Source organism: Peromyscus leucopus, chromosome 14 (genome assembly GCF_004664715.2).
Source record: "Peromyscus leucopus breed LL Stock chromosome 14, UCI_PerLeu_2.1, whole genome shotgun sequence".
In the NCBI taxonomy this organism is placed as follows: Eukaryota; Metazoa; Chordata; class Mammalia; order Rodentia; family Cricetidae; genus Peromyscus; species Peromyscus leucopus.
Window position 1 is genome coordinate 78,832,960 of NC_051075.1, and position 15,026 is coordinate 78,847,985.

The following is a 15,026-nucleotide window of genomic DNA, read 5'->3' on the forward strand; positions in this document are numbered from 1 at the left end:
CTTTGATTAGCCTTGAATTTGGAGATCTGAAGTGCTGGGATTAAAGTGTGGCTATCACACCCAGCCCTCACCACAGGCTTTTGGCCTCTGTGGCCACAGAACAGCTCCACTACCTCACATCTTGGTCTTTGTCCATCTCCTAGGACAGGAAAACAGACACAGGCTGATGGATTTGCTTGTTTGCTTTTTGTTTGTTTGTTTTTTTGAGACCAAGTCTCACCGTGTAGCTGGGGCTGGCCTTGAATTCGATAGTCTTTCAGTCCCACCTACTCCAGCACTGAAATTAAAAAGGGCTGACACCACACCTGGATTGCCGTTTCTTTTGCTCAGAATAGCCTTGGCCAGCCGGGCAGTGGTAGTGCACATCTTTAGATTTTTTTTTTCTGTAGTTTTGGTGCCTGTCCTAGATCTCACTCTGTAGACCAGGCTGGCCTAGAACTCACCGAGATCCTCCTGGCTCTGCCTCCTGAGTGCCGGGATTAAAGGTGTGCGCCACCACTACCTGGCTGGTGCACACCTTTGATCCCAGCACTCAGAGGCAGGAAGATCTCTGTGAGTTCAAGGCCAGCCTGGTCTACAGAGTGAGTTTCAGGACAGCCACGGCTACACAGAGAAACCCTGGCTTGAAAACAACAGCAACAACAATGAAAATAGCCTTGGCCATTTTCCCTTAGTGTTGAAGCCTTAATAACACTCCACTCTGTTTGTTAAGCAGATGCCTACTGTCAAATCTTCTAATGGACAGCCCAGAGCCACTCACCTCCCACGCCGAGTGAGTCTATCATTAGTTAAAAGAGCCATCACCCTCTGCTGACCCCTGCCTGTCCTGGTTCCCCAGAGGAAGAGCTGAGGGGTAGTGGTGGGAATGCCACCCCCACTTTTATTGCTCTGTGCTGATGGCTGGGGTCTTAGTGGGTCAGCGAAAGAAGAGGGTGCTGCACCCTAACACTGAGTGTGGGAATGAGTGGGGTCGTTTGTCCTGATTGAGTTCCAGGCACTGTGCCGAGCCCTTCACATGTATCAACCACAAAGACCAAATACTGTGTGATGAACCTGAGGCTTAACTGCGGGTGACGACTGCCCAGCCTGAGACCGCACAGTGAGGAAGGAGGCGAGGTTCTGCTCAAGGTCGTCAGGTCTGACCACCTTACTGATCTCATCAGTTCTCAGTTCAGCCTCGTGTGTGTGTGTGTGTGTGTGTGTGTGTGTGTGTGTGTGTGGTGTGTGTGTGTGTGTGTGTGTGTGTGGTGTGTGTGTGTGTGTGTGTGTGGTGTGTGTGTGGTGTGTGTGTGTGTGGTGTGTGTGTGTGTGTGGTGTGGGTGTGTGTGGTGTGTGGTGTGTGGATGTGGTGTGTGTGTGGTGTGTGTGTGTGTGGTGTGTGTGTGGTGTGTGGATGTGGTGTGTGGGTGTGGTGTGTGTGTGTGTGTGTGTGGTGTGTGTGTGTGTGTGATGTGGATGTGGTGTGTGGGTGTGGGTGTGGTGTGTGTGTGGTGTGTGTGTGTGTGGTGTGGGTGTGGTGTGTGGGTGTGGTGTGTGGTGTGTGGATGTGGTGTGTGTGTGTGGTGTGTGTGGTGTGTGGTGTGTGGATGTGGTGTATGTGTGTGGTGTGTGTGTGGTGTGTGGGTGTGGTGTGTGGGTGTGGTGTGTGGGTGTGGTGTGTGTGTGGGGGGTGTGGTGTGTGTGTGGTGTGTGTGTGGTATGTGTGTGTGTGGTGTATGTGTGGTGTATGTGTGGTGTGTGTGGTGTATGTGTGTGTGGTGTGGGTGTGTGTGTGTGTGGTGTATGTGTGGTGTGTGTGTGGTGTGTGTGTGGTGTGTGTGTGTGGTGTGTGTGTGTGTGTGGTGTGTGTGGTGTGTGTGGGTGTGGTGTGTGTGGGTGTGTGTGTGTGTTCTTCCCCCCCAATACTCACATATGTGGTAAAGGGGTGTTTGTGGCCTACCAGATGGTGGTATCAGGTCAGCTCATACTGTGGTATTGCATTAGAGATCGGCCATTCTTCTAACAGAATTGTTTTGACTCCTGTGAACATGACAATCTTATTAGTGACTCTGCTGTGTACTGAAGGAATGGTCTTAAGTAATATTTATAATTAATTTGGCAATGAAAAAGGACAGACTGTCTGTGGAAAGGGACAGTACAGAATCACCACTCTGGCAATATTCAGAGTCACGTGGAGCATATATAATCCCAGTTGGGTGGGAACAACATGGTTAATTAGATGTTTCTGGAAACTGCTGAGCATGGATGTCAAGTTGCTCACCGCAATGACAGCTCTGGGGAGATTCACGTCAGCTAGCTGGATACAGCCCCTCCATAATGTATACATACTTAAAAACACCATGTTCTGTCAAGGTTCAGGAGTTCCCAGCTGCAGCAGTTGGAATGGGGGAGGGGCACAGTAGGGAAGATAACTCAGCTGTCCAGAACACACTTATGCTGAGAAATACTTAACACATGGGCTCTTTAGAGGCTCCCTGGAGCTGAAGGTGAAGGAAGTTTGTCTAGTCAGTTATATTGGAAAAATGAACTGCTTTTGACATAAAAAAAAAAAAAAAAAAAAAAAACACTAGATTTATTCCTCTTAGAATACACATTCCAAACAATTTTTAAAATATTGGGTATCAGTTTCTGATAGACTTCAGAGCTAAATTCAGCGTTTCTAGTGATAGAAAGTCAAGTTGAGCCAGACAGTGGTAGCATATGCTTTTAATCTCAGAACTTGGGAAAGGAAGGCAAATGTCTGTGAGCTCGAGGCCAGCCTGGTCTACAAAGCAAGTTTCAGGACATTCAGGATTGCACAGAGAAACCCTGTTTTGAAAAACAAACAAACAAACAAACCAACAAAAAATCATGGAGCTAGAGAGATGGCTCAGTGGTTAAGAGTACTGGCTGCTCTTTGAGGGGACCTGGGTTCAATTCCCAGCACCCACATGACAGCTCACAATTGTCTGTAACTCCAGTTCCAGGGTTTCTGACACCCTCACACAGATGTACATGCAGGCAAAACACCAGGAAAAACAAAGTAAAAATAAATTGTATATATTAAAAAAAAAAAAAAAAAAAGACTCAGTTTTTCAATGGATGGGACCTAGGTCCCAGAATCCCCTTTGAAAGCACACAGCAGTGACCCAGGGGCCTCCTACTCATCTCCACACCCTAAAGATTATACCATCTGCATCTGAGGACACAGGAGACACAGACCCAAACATCATCAGCACGGGGACGGAAAGCACTGACCAGCTGGGGCTCCCGTGGGGGGACTTCCCAGCAGGCACTGGCCGAGCAGGCTCAGTGGATGTTGAGGACCTGGGTATCCTAGGACTCCTTCCTAAAACTCCTCTCCTGAGCTGTCTTGCTCTTTTTCTTGGTGTACTCTGGCCTTCTGCCTCCCTGTTTATTCTTCTGTCCAGTGTTGCCAAACCCCAGGGCCAGCTTTCAGCCATGCTGGGCCTTGGATCAGCAGACAGAGATGGGATTGTGTTGAATGAGCCTGGCTGCTGCCATGGAAACAGGGGATGGAGGAGGCCCAGAGGGGTGGCCAGACAAAGGGGTCAGTGTCCAGGAAACACACACAGTTCACCATGAATGGCAGATGGGTGGTGTTTGTAGCCAAGATGACATGGGCCATTGGGACCTTTAAACAGACTGTAACAAATTTGCCTTAATAAGAACACCTATGGACAGTGACTGAGTGTGCAAAGAGGGGCTGCTAGCTGTAACAAATAGTGCATCCACGCAGCAGGGAGGCAGTCTGCTTTCTGAATTCATACGGACGTTTTCACTCAGGCCTGGTAGAGTTGCTTTGGTGGCTGGTGGCCACCTCAAGTCCCTAGCCCCTTTCTAGGGTCTAGTGTACCCATTATGACATTCAAAGAAGACAGCAAGCAGTCGCCACCAGCCGTCTCCAAGAAGTCCTTATGGGGCAAACCGCGAGTTCTGCAGCTGTTCCTAACAGGCTTTCTTTAATTGCAAAGTGGGCATGTCTAGCTGCCCAGGGATTGCAGACGAGGTAGACAGCTGGCCACCCGCGGGCTGAATGTTCTGTGAATTCTGCTGCTGTGTGGGAAATTCACCGACTGACTCCAAGTGTAGGAAGCAGAAACGCCTGATTTCAGTTGTCGACAGTGGTCAGGAAAGAGTTCTTTCCCCCCTTTCCTTGACTGCACAAGTGTTGGTGCATCCAGAAAAGGGAGCCATGGAGACAGATCACTTTGTCAGATGGCATTTGTGAGACACCCACACATTTTCAGTAATGATGCAATGAATTGATTTTTTTCCTTCTCCATCCCTCCATTATGGCTCCCTTCCTCCTCCCCCTCCCTTCCTGTTCCCAACCCTTCTCTTTACCTTTTCCTGCGCCAGTGTTCTTTATGTTCAATAACAAGAGGCAGAGGTGGCGGGATGGAGCAGAAATGACTTGGCAAGCATTGATGGGCTTCCTGCTGTCTGATCACTGGCCTGCGAGGTTGGGGTGCGGTGACCCTAGGTCTGAGAGCCCCTGGGGGAAGCATCAGGTGTGGGCAGCTCTGCCTGCCTCCACCCTGCAGTTGACCCTTCCCTGTGCACACTGAATGCAGCAATGACAAGCCCACCTAGATCCCCTCACCTCTCCACTACTGCCAGGCCTCAGAGACGCACGCCTGTGAGAGGCTGTGCCGTGGTGAGTCTGTGCCGTGAGAGGCTGTGCCGCGGTGAGGCTGTGCCGTGGTGAGAGGCTGTGCCGTGGTGAGAGGCTGTGCCGTGGTGAGAGGCTGTGCTGGGAGAGGCTGTGCCGTGGGGAGGCTGTGCCGTGAGAGGCTGTGCCGTGGTGAGAGGCTGTGCTGGGAGAGGCTGTGCCGTGGGGAGGCTGTGCCGTGGTGAGGCTGTGCCGTGGGAGGCTGTGCCGTGGTGAGGCTGTGCCGTGAGAGGCTGTGCCGTGAGAGGCTGTGCCGTGAGAGGCTGTGCCGTGAGAGGCTGTGCCGTGAGAGGCTGTGCCGTGGTGAGGCTGTGCCGTGGGAGGCTGTGCCGTGGTGAGGCTGTGCCGTGGGAGGCTGTGCCGTGGTGAGGCTGTGCCGTGGTGAGGCTGTGCCGTGGGAGGCTGTGCCGTGGGAGGCTGTGCCGTGGTGGGAGGCTGTGCCGTGGTGAGAGGCTGTGCCGTGAGAGGCTGTGCCTGTGAGAGGCTGTGCCGTGGTGAGAGGCTGTGCCGTGGGAGGCTGTGCCGTGGTGAGGCTGTGCCGTGGTGAGAGGCTGTGCCGTGGTGAGGCTGTGCCGTGGTGAGGCTGTGCCGTGGTGAGAGGCTGTGCCGTGGTGAGGCTGTGCCGTGGTGAGGCTGTGCTGGGAGAGGCTGTGCCGTGGGGAGGCTGTGCCGTGGTGAGGCTGTGCCGTGGTGAGGCTGTGCCGTGGTGAGGCTGTGCCGTGGGAGGCTGTGCCGTGGTGAGGCTGTGCCGTGGTGAGGCTGTGCTGGGAGAGGCTGTGCCTGTGAGAGGCTGTGCCGTGGTGAGAGGCTGTGCCGTGGGAGGCTGTGCCGTGGGAGGCTGTGCCGTGGGAGGCTGTGCCGTGGTGAGGCTGTGCCGTGGGAGGCTGTGCCGTGGTGAGGCTGTGCCGTGGGAGGCTGTGCCGTGGTGAGGCTGTGCCGTGGGAGGCTGTGCCGTGGTGAGGCTGTTCCGTGGTGAGGCTGTGCCGTGGTGAGGCTGTGCCGTGGGAGGCTGTGCCGTGGTGAGGCTGTGCCGTGGTGAGGCTGTGCCGTGGTGAGGCTGTGCCAGGAGAGGCTGTGCCGTGGTGAGAGGCTGTGCCGTGGGGGGAGGCTGTGCCGTGGTGAGGCTGTGCCGTGGTGAGGCTGTGCCGTGGTGAGGCTGTGCCAGGAGAGGCTGTGCTGGGGAGGCTGTGCCGTGGGAGGCTGTGCTGGGGAGGCTGTGCCGTGGGAGGCTGTGCTGGGGAGGCTGTGCCGTGGGGAGGCTGTGCCGTGGGAGGCTGTGCCGTGGTGAGGCTGTGCCGTGGTGAGGCTGTGCCGTGGTGAGGCTGTGCCAGGAGAGGCTGTGCCGTGGTGAGGCTGTGCCGTGGAGAGGCTGTGCCGTGGGGAGGCTGTGCTGGGGAGGCTGTGCCGTGGGGAGGCTGTGCCGTGGGAGGCTGTGCCGTGGGAGGCTGTGCCGTGGGAGGCTGTGCCGTGGTGAGGCTGTGCCGTGGTGAGGCTGTGCCGTGGTGAGGCTGTGCCGTGGTGAGGCTGTGCCAGGAGAGGCTGTGCCGTGGTGAGGCTGTGCCGTGGTGAGGCTGTGCCTGTGAGAGGCTGTGCCGTGGTGAGGCTGTGCCGTGGGGAGGCTGTGCCGTGGGAGGCTGTGCCGTGAGAGGCTGTGCCGTGGTGAGGCTGTGCCGTGGTGAGGCTGTGCCGTGGGGAGGCTGTGCCGTGGGAGGCTGTGCCGGGAGAGGCTGTGCCGTGGGAGGCTGTGCCGTGAGAGGCTGTGCCGTGGTGAGGCTGTGCCGTGGTGAGGCTGTGCCAGGAGAGGCTGTGCCGTGGTGAGGCTGTGCCGTGGTGAGGCTGTGCCTGTGAGAGGCTGTGCCATGGGAGGCTGTGCCGTGGTGAGCTGCTGAGACAAGGGAAAGACGACGGGAGGACACAGTTCGCATCTCGTAGCCGACGGCAGAGTCTGTCCCTCCAGTGAGGTGGCTTGTGCTGCTGTTGCTGGGGACGGCTTTCCTGTTTGGACAGTCCCTCTCCCTGTGCGGCCCAGAGAGGCTGCTGGAGGAGAGGGCACACCCTTCTCTAAGATCAGCTAAGACTGCCACCCTGAAAGTGTCTCTGCACTGGGCTTCATCCTGGTGCCCTCCGGTCTGGTCCCCCTTTTCCCGGCTGCCTGTGTTGTTCCTTTGAGACCAGCTTAGGTATCACCTTCCCCGGAACCGTAGGCCTCCCTCCCCTCTCAGGAGACAGGTCCTCTCCACTTCATGTGAGTAGCATCTGTCTTCACAGAGGCATGCCACTGGCCACTGGGATAGGGTGGGCGGAGCAGGACTTCGGTCCTCCCGTGGGAGCTAACAAGCCCACCGAGCAGGGTCAGCATACAGGTGGGTGTGTGCTGTGGACATAGCGTATGGACCCTGGGAGAAGACCAGCAGGGAGTTAGGGAGGAGGGTGGGCACCTGCCAGTGTGCATGTTTGTGTGTGTGTGGGGGGGTGGGGGGGATGTTCTCAGAAGAGTCCTTTAGGTGGAGGGGACAGCAGGAAGGCTGAGCCCGAAACAAGCAATGTGAATAGAGTTGTGCGTGGTTAGCATGTGGATACCACAACTGAACTCACGAGGGCTTGACCCTTCCTCTATGTGTTAGCACAGACCATTGCCTGCGCCGCCGTGCAGTGCACAGGCACAGAAGACAGGTCATCCGCACCTGCCTGGTAAGAGACAGGCTGTGCTTGAACACACAGGTGCAGCCGAGGAGATGTGCGGTCTCCAGAGCTGTCCTCGGCGTAGGGCTGTCCAGGCAGGGGTGGGTCTGGAGGAGGCCCCTTGGTTCTGTCCTGCCGTGACGACTGTGTGCATTTCTGCCAGCGTTCACCTCCCCCTTCGGTATCCCCACCTCCCTGTCAGACGCGTTCTCTGCTGGACGTGTGGCCTTTGCCAGATGCCTCCAGACTGTTCTGGAGCTGCTTTTTCCCCCCTGGTTTTTTCAGACAGCGTTTCTCTAGCTCTGTAGCCCAGGCTGGCCCAGAATTCACAGAGATCCTCCTGCCTCTGCCTCCCATGTGCTGGGATTAAAGGCGTGCGCCACTACTGCTCATCCTTCATTTTGTTTTTTTGATCCAGAATGACCTTGATTTTATGATTTTCCTGCCTCTATCCCTGGTTTATGTGACTCTGGGGCTCAGACCCAAGGCTTCGGGTAAGCACTCTACCAGCTGGAGCCAATCCCAGTCTTACTTTTACTTTTCTTTCTTCCTTTTTTTTAATATTATAAAAGAAACAACAGCAGTGAAAACTGGGTTGGAGAGGTGGCTCAGCAGTTAAGAGCACTAGCTGCTCTCATGGAGGACCTGGATTCCATTCTCAGCACCCGCATGGAGACTTATAAGCAGCTGTAACTCTATTTGCAGGGGCCCAGGACCCCCTCTTCTGGTTTCTGTGGGCATCAGGTGTACAAGTGATTCACAAACATACAGTGCAGGCAAAACATCCATACACATAAAATAAACAATAGGAAGTAATTGGGGTGATGGCTTTGGTGGTTAAGCTCTTACTCTTCTAGTAGAGTCTTGTGAGCCGCAAGACTATATTATAGAGATTCGGCTATGTATTAAAGCTATACCTAGAAATTTCAAGGCATTTTTCTAGTGGGAAGCCATTTATCATGGAATATTTGGTGTTATTCAGCTTTAATAGTCAGCTGCTCCTCGTTATGAATTTCTTGTGCTCATTATTCCCATAGAATATATATGTGTGAGCATCCTGCTTGGGCCAGTACTTGGATAAGGTCACGTAGGCAGGGTCTTCTGCCTCTGAGCTCCCTGCTCCCTTTTTAGCATTTGAATTGAATATCTGCCTTTTACAAATATCCAAAAGGGGATTCATCCAAAGATAGGGCCAGCTCCAAACAAAGCATTGAAGGACAAGTGAGGAGCAGAATAGCTACCAGACCACCTGCCAGGTGCCTGAAGTCCCTGAACTAAGGTAAAACTTCAAGGCAACCTGGCTCCTAGATGCATAGCTTTGTTTCTTGTGCAGAGGAAGCTCAGACCATCCCTTGCCTTCAGGCCTAGTGGCATTCCAGACTGAAATTGACTGAAAACAAAGGAGGTTTTTGCATATCTAGGTGGAGTAAAGAGTGAGGCAGAATTCCTGGCAGCAGAGAGTCATGTGGCAAGGAGAACCAGACAGTTTCTCTGTAGAGGGTAGACAGAACCGCATGGCCAGAGAGAAGAGAGGAAGTCAGAGATTCTGTAGAGGGTAAGGCAGATCTCTTGTAGAGTTTTCTCAGAGCCAGGAGTAAGGAGCAAGGAGAGAAAGATGCAGGACGAAGGAACAGAGGACGAAGATGAGGTCAAAAGCATAGGAGCCAACAAACTATGAGGACAGGAAAAGTGGGTACAGAGAGAGGAGCTGATGGAGGATGGAGCTGAATCTGGGTAGATGGACTTTTGTCATAGAGGAGTAAAGTGAACGGACAGAGAGCTTGCTGTCATTCATTCCCACACCTGGGCCCCCGGGAAGAAAATTAAGAGACTGGACCTCAAAATTTCTGAAAGTAGAGGACTCAGTTTGGTTCCCAGCATGTCACGTGACCCACAGCTGCCTGTGACTCTAGCCCAGGGCCTCTGACACCTACTGGCCTGTGCAGATACTCTACCTACCCACTGTGCACAGACCTACAAATAGATACACACATATACATAATTTAAAAAACAAACTAGAATCTTATTCTTTTACTTTTGTGTGTGTGTGTAGGGGGTGGGGGTTGCATGCGCCATAGTTTGCCTGAGGAGGTCAGAGGACAATGGGTAGTAGTTTTCTCCTTTTGCCTTCTGGGTCCCAGGAATCAACTCAGTGAGCCATGTCACAGGTAACCAAGGCTGACCTCAAACTTCTGTCACTTCAGCCTCTACCTGTGGCCTGGGCCACCAATGTGCTCCACCACAAGCAGCTCCTCCTCGAGTCTTACGTCAAGTTGTAATTTACTTCCAGGTCAAAGAGCAGCGTTGGACGCAGAGGAAATGGCTGACTTTTATAAGGAGTTTCTGAGTAAGAATTTTCAGAAGCACATGTGTTATAACCGGTGAGTGTTTGCGTCTTCCCTGAAGTTTAGTTAGCACATCCACATTTGCTTATCTTCTTACCTTAGTTTAAAGCCTTGATGGTTTCAGTAGAGGTGGAGGTCACATGATTTTGTGATCTTCACTTTTTGCCGTGTTAGCTAAACTTGTCAGCCTCCCTTGTACACGGCACCTACTGTGCCCCGGGCCTTAGGTCAGTAGTGGGTCCCGAAGACTTCCTTAAGTGTCTTTCCTTGGGGGTCCTGGTCAGTCAGAGTGTTGCCTGTGTGGAAACAAGGTCAGCAGAGATCAAAGGCCCCAGGAGAGCCATGCAAGGACCAGTAGGAACTTGTAACCTAATGGAGAGTCAGCCAGCCCCCCCAAAGTACATATATTGGACAGCGAAATGTCAGTGCACACTGTGTCTGTGCCACCCCAAAAGCCCCTGGGTCTCCTCTGGCTGTGTGAGGTCACATGTGGAACAGTGTAAAGGGTATAAACCTCCCTGTCCTCTGCCACACGAGAACACTCAGAACTGGTGGTGAATTACCGTTTTCCGAAGGGCACACGTAGATCTAGGCCCTTGTCTTCCCTGGCTGCTGAAACCACTGGGCACAGACAGCTGTGGGGACGGGGTGACGACAGCTCAGGATGACACGTGTGCGTCCCAGCGCGTCCACACCTCACGCAGCGGGACGACACAGCTCAGGATGACACGTGTGCGTCCCAGCGCGTCCACACCTCACGCAGCGGGACGACACAGCTCAGGATGACACATGTGCGTCCCAGCGCGTCCACACCTCACGCAGCGGGACGACACAGCTCAGGATGACACATGTGCGTCCCAGCGCGTCCACACCTCACGCAGCGGGACGACACAGCTCAGGATGACACATGTGCGTCCCAGCGCGTCCACACCTTACGCAGCGGGACGACACAGTGGCTGCAGGAGGAAGCACAGCCCGCGTCTGGGGGTGTGTCCCGAGAGATGGGGCTGCGGTGGGGTTGGATCTGAATCAAGAACAGGACACAGGCAAAGAGTAAAAGGGTGTGTATATGGGGAGGGGCGCTGAAGACATTTGAAACGACGGCCTGAAGATGTCAGCTCAGCCCAAAATATTGGGAGTCCACAGTGTCCAGTCGTGAGAGATTTGGACAGGGTATCTGAAGATGGGGTGGCTGTGTCCATGAGTTAGTCGATCATTCTGTCAGATTAGTGACTTTTTCTGTTTCTTATTTATTTATTTAATTGGAGACAAGGTCTCATATATAGGCCTGACTGGCTTGAAACTTGCTATGTGGACCAGGCCTCTGCCGTGGGAGTGATAGAATTACAGGCAGATGTCGCCATGGTTGCCTCTTTTTTGTTACTGTTGTTGTTTGGTTGGTTGCTTTGGTATTTTGAGAAAGAGTCTCACTCACTGTAGACCATGCTGGCCTTGAACTCAGAGAGTCTGCCTACCTTCGCTTCCCAGGTGCTGAGATTAAAGGTGTGGGCCACCATGCTTGGCCTGATAAATCTGATCTTTAAATAATCACCTTAGCTTTTGGTTATATCTGGTAGTTAAGACGAAACTTGAGATTTGCTTTAAAATGTAGCAATGACGGGACTGGGTGTGGCCAGAGCGGCAGGGCCTCACGGTGACAGTGCAGGCTGGGTGAGCGTCTGCCTCCTTGTCTGGTGGGCCTTACCCTGACCTGGCTCGTCACTCAGCCACAGGGGCCTGTGCCCACTGCCCACTGCCCTCCAGGCGCTGGGTGTCTGCTCAGCACAGAACCAGGACGCTTTGCTGGCTTTCCCCCACATGGCCAGGTCAGCTCTACGACATCAGGAGAGCAGTGATGCGTGGTGACGTTCTGTGTAGGTGGAGTTGAGGGCTCACACTCTGTGACTTGTACTGTCATTCCCTGAGGGCTCTGGCTCCTCCCTTACCTTCTGTACTGAGATCAGGAACTCAGGATCCAGCCCTAGTGCAAGTGGTTCAGGAGCTCAGGGGCTGGAATGACTGACTGGTGCCGGGGGCTGCCTGCCGGGGCTGCGGGGCTTGCACCAGGGCTAAGCGGAGCCTTTCTTCTGTCCAGTAAGTTCCCCAGACTTCACCGCAGGTTAGAAACTGCCCCAGTGGGTAGGCTTCCACTGAATGACTTGTAGGCAGCATTTTCCTTGTACAGATTCCACCAGGGTCTGAGTGAGGGTCAGAGACCTGTGATCCAGGAGAAGGGGATGTAGAGCTTGTGGCCAGTCGGCTTCCCAGTGGGGAGCGCTGTGCCTGGGCACTTCTCTACACATTAGGCCAAGGCAGGACACCCCTCTGGTCCCCAGGAAGCTGCCAGGCTGTGTTCCATGGTTACCTCTCCACAGTGTCTATCTAGAATGTTGCTGGGTTCAGAGGGTCTTATGAATCCTTTAGTAAAGGCCAGAGGAAGATTGGAGCCCTCCATACACAGGGAAACTGGCTATGTGTATGGCCAGCTGGGGGAGGTCAGGAGTCAGGGGACCACACCTCCAGGGGAGCTGCTGTCTGGTGGTGTCCCTGTGGTTGATTGGGGTGCCTCTCTTCCCCTGTAGAGACTGGTACAAGCGTAATTTTGCCATCACGTTCTTCATGGGGAAAGTGGCGCTGGAGAGGATGTGGAACAAGCTGAGACAGAAGCAGAAGAAGACGAGCGGTTAGGAGCCCACCTGGATCTGCCCCGCCAGCACCCAGCTGCCATTCATGAGGGCCCTGGAAGCTGTAAGTGAGCACAAGTCCCACAGCTTGGCCCGTCCGTGTTCAGGACTTTCCTGACTCTGCATCTCCGGCTGGCTTATTCTCGACGAGATAAACTGTATATTTGTTGACTGTGTCTTGAATTATACCAATTCAGAATATGGCAGTGTCAAAATATGAATAAAGTTTCACTGAAACAATTAGACCAGTGCAAGTTGGGAGTGACCTTCAGCTGTCTGGGGGGGGCGGGGGAGCCACGGATCCAAGCCCCGACACAGTAAAGTCAAACCCAGCAGATGCAGCAGCGTCTTTGTGTGAAAGACTGCTGATCACAGAGTGATGTCATCAGTTTATTTTTTTAATGTATACAGTGTTCTGCCTGCATGTATCCCTGCAGGCCAGAAGAGGGCGCCAGATCTCATTACAGATGGTTGGGAGCCACCATGTGGTTGCTGAGAATTGAACTCAGGTCCTCTGGAAGAGTAGTAGGTGCTCCTAACCACTGAGCCATCTCTCCAGCCCTGATGTCATCATTTTAGAGTGCGGTGACCCCTCAGCTTCCAAAGACACTGCATCACAGCCGTCATCACCGTAGTTAGAGAGAAATGGAAGCGTGGTGATTGTGGGCTGATGTGATGGCTCCCGTTGACTGGCTCCCAGCTGACAGCACGGTGGGAGGTGGTGGGACCTGTTGGAGCCCAGCTGGAGGCGGTAGGTCAGAGGGCATCCCCTCAGGGGGGGTTGGGGTCAGCCCCTTCTTCCTCTCTCTTCTTGGCTGCCGCAAGGTAAACAGCCTCTGCCACATGCTCCTTGACATGAGGTGGCCCTTCCCCAGCAACCAAAGGCCGTGGCCAAGTGACCTGACCTCTGAGACCGCTCCCTTTCCTCCTCTACGTTGATGTCTCCAGAAGTTTGTCAGCAGCAAGAAGCTAATGCTGTCGCCCCGTGTGCTGCTCCTGATGGGCCTTGACACCCTGGGCAGATCCCACACCACCAGTGCTTTGACCGTTTGTCCCAGAACTGTCACCCTGAAACCGGGACATTGCCGTTGTTGAACAAACGGACTCCCTCAGTGGGCAGTGCGGTGACTAGTCCAGGTGGGCACACTGTATGGGGGACACCGGTCCGCAGGGCTCCGGGACCCAGCTGCTTGTTCAGAGAGAAACGAAAGCAAGCTTGAGCCAGGTGGGCAGGTAGCATAGAGCCTTTGGAAGCCGACGCCCAGCCCCCACAGCATCACGGCAGCAGCTGCCTCTGGAGAAACCGCTGGCTTCACGCAGATGGCGACACCTTGTCAGGTCTCATCTGGTCGGAACTACACGCACAGGACTCAGCAACAGGTGATAGGGACATGAGACTCATTACCCCAGCATCCCAGGTTGAAGGCCAAAGCTACCATCCCTCCTCCTTATAATAGTTGTTTATTAGTGTGTGTGGTGAGTGTGTATGTGTGTGGTGAGTGTGTGTGTGTGTGAGTGTGATGAGAGTGTATGTGTGAGTGTGTGTGGTGAGAGTGTGTGTGTGGTGAGTGTATGTGTGTGAGTGTGTGTGGTGAGAGTGTATGTGTGAGTGTGTGTGGTGAGAGTGTGTGTGTGTGTGAGTGTGTGTGGTGAGAGTGTGTGTGTGTGGTGAGTGTGTGGTGAGAGTGTGTGTGTGTGTGTGGTGAGAGTGTGTGTGTGGTGAGTGTATGTGTGTGTGTGTGAGTGTGTGTGGTGAGAGTGTGTGTGTGTGTGTGAGTGTGTGTGGTGAGAGTGTGTGTGTGTGTGTGAGTGTGTGTGGTGAGAGTGTGTGTGTGGTGAGTGTATGTGTGTGTGTGTGAGTGTGATGAGAGTGTATGTGTGAGTGTGTGTGGTGAGAGAGTGTGTGTGTGTGTGTGTGTGTGTGTGTGTGTGTGTGTGTGGTGAGTGTGTGTGTGAGTGTGCGTGCATGTTTACCCAAAGGACGGCTCTCAGTTGTTCTCCTCTTCCTCCACGCTGGTCCCCGAGATTGAGCTCAGGCTGGCAGGTTGTGGTGAGAGCCACCTACTGAGGAGCCGTCACCCTGGACTGAGGGCCTCTGCTGTCTGAAGAGTGGCCCCACGTGAGCCCGACAGCGGGCCTCAGCTGTCCGGTACCACGGCCTCCGGCTGGCCTCTCCTCTGCGTCGGGCCTTTCGGTGGTGGTAGCATGAAGCCTAGAAACAGCGCCTCCACAGAGGAGCAAGGCTGGCGGGAAGGCATCGCTCAGCCTTGGTCTTAGGTCTGACCTCGGAACAGTGAGCAGATCCTTGGCCCCAGATGCTGGCACTATTGGGGGAGGGGTTGGACACTTTGGAAGGTGAGGCAGGAAGTAGGTCGCTGAGGGCAGATCCTTGAGGTGTGTGTGTGACAGTCACCCTGGTCTCGCTCTTGGCTTCCCTGTCACGGTGCTGTGCGCTGCCTGCAGTGCCCAGCCCTCCCCCGTGGGGTGTGAACCCGTGAAAGCCTGAGCCGGAAGAAATGGCTTTTGTCAGATGTTCTCAGTTATGTGAGGAGGAGCACGAGCCGAGCAGAAGCAGAAGCGGACACTGCTCTTCCTCAGGCGGACACTGCTCTTCCTCAGGCTGAGGCCCGGCGGCCTTGG

The 15,026-nt window shown here is 54.2% G+C and overlaps 1 protein-coding gene across 1 annotated transcript in view; it reads left to right on the forward strand.

Annotated features, from left to right (window-relative positions):
* LOC114703065 (cytochrome c oxidase assembly factor 8) overlaps nucleotides 1-12,631 on the forward strand; it is a 29,648-nt gene extending 17,017 nt beyond the window's left edge. The window contains exons 4-5 of the mRNA XM_028883746.2: nucleotides 9,648-9,738; nucleotides 12,285-12,631. Of these exons, the coding sequence (XP_028739579.1) occupies nucleotides 9,648-9,738; nucleotides 12,285-12,390 (197 nt within the window). The 3' untranslated portion in view covers nucleotides 12,391-12,631. The remainder of the gene's footprint in view (nucleotides 1-9,647; nucleotides 9,739-12,284) is intronic.
* Nucleotides 12,632-15,026: the final 2,395 nt, after the last annotated feature.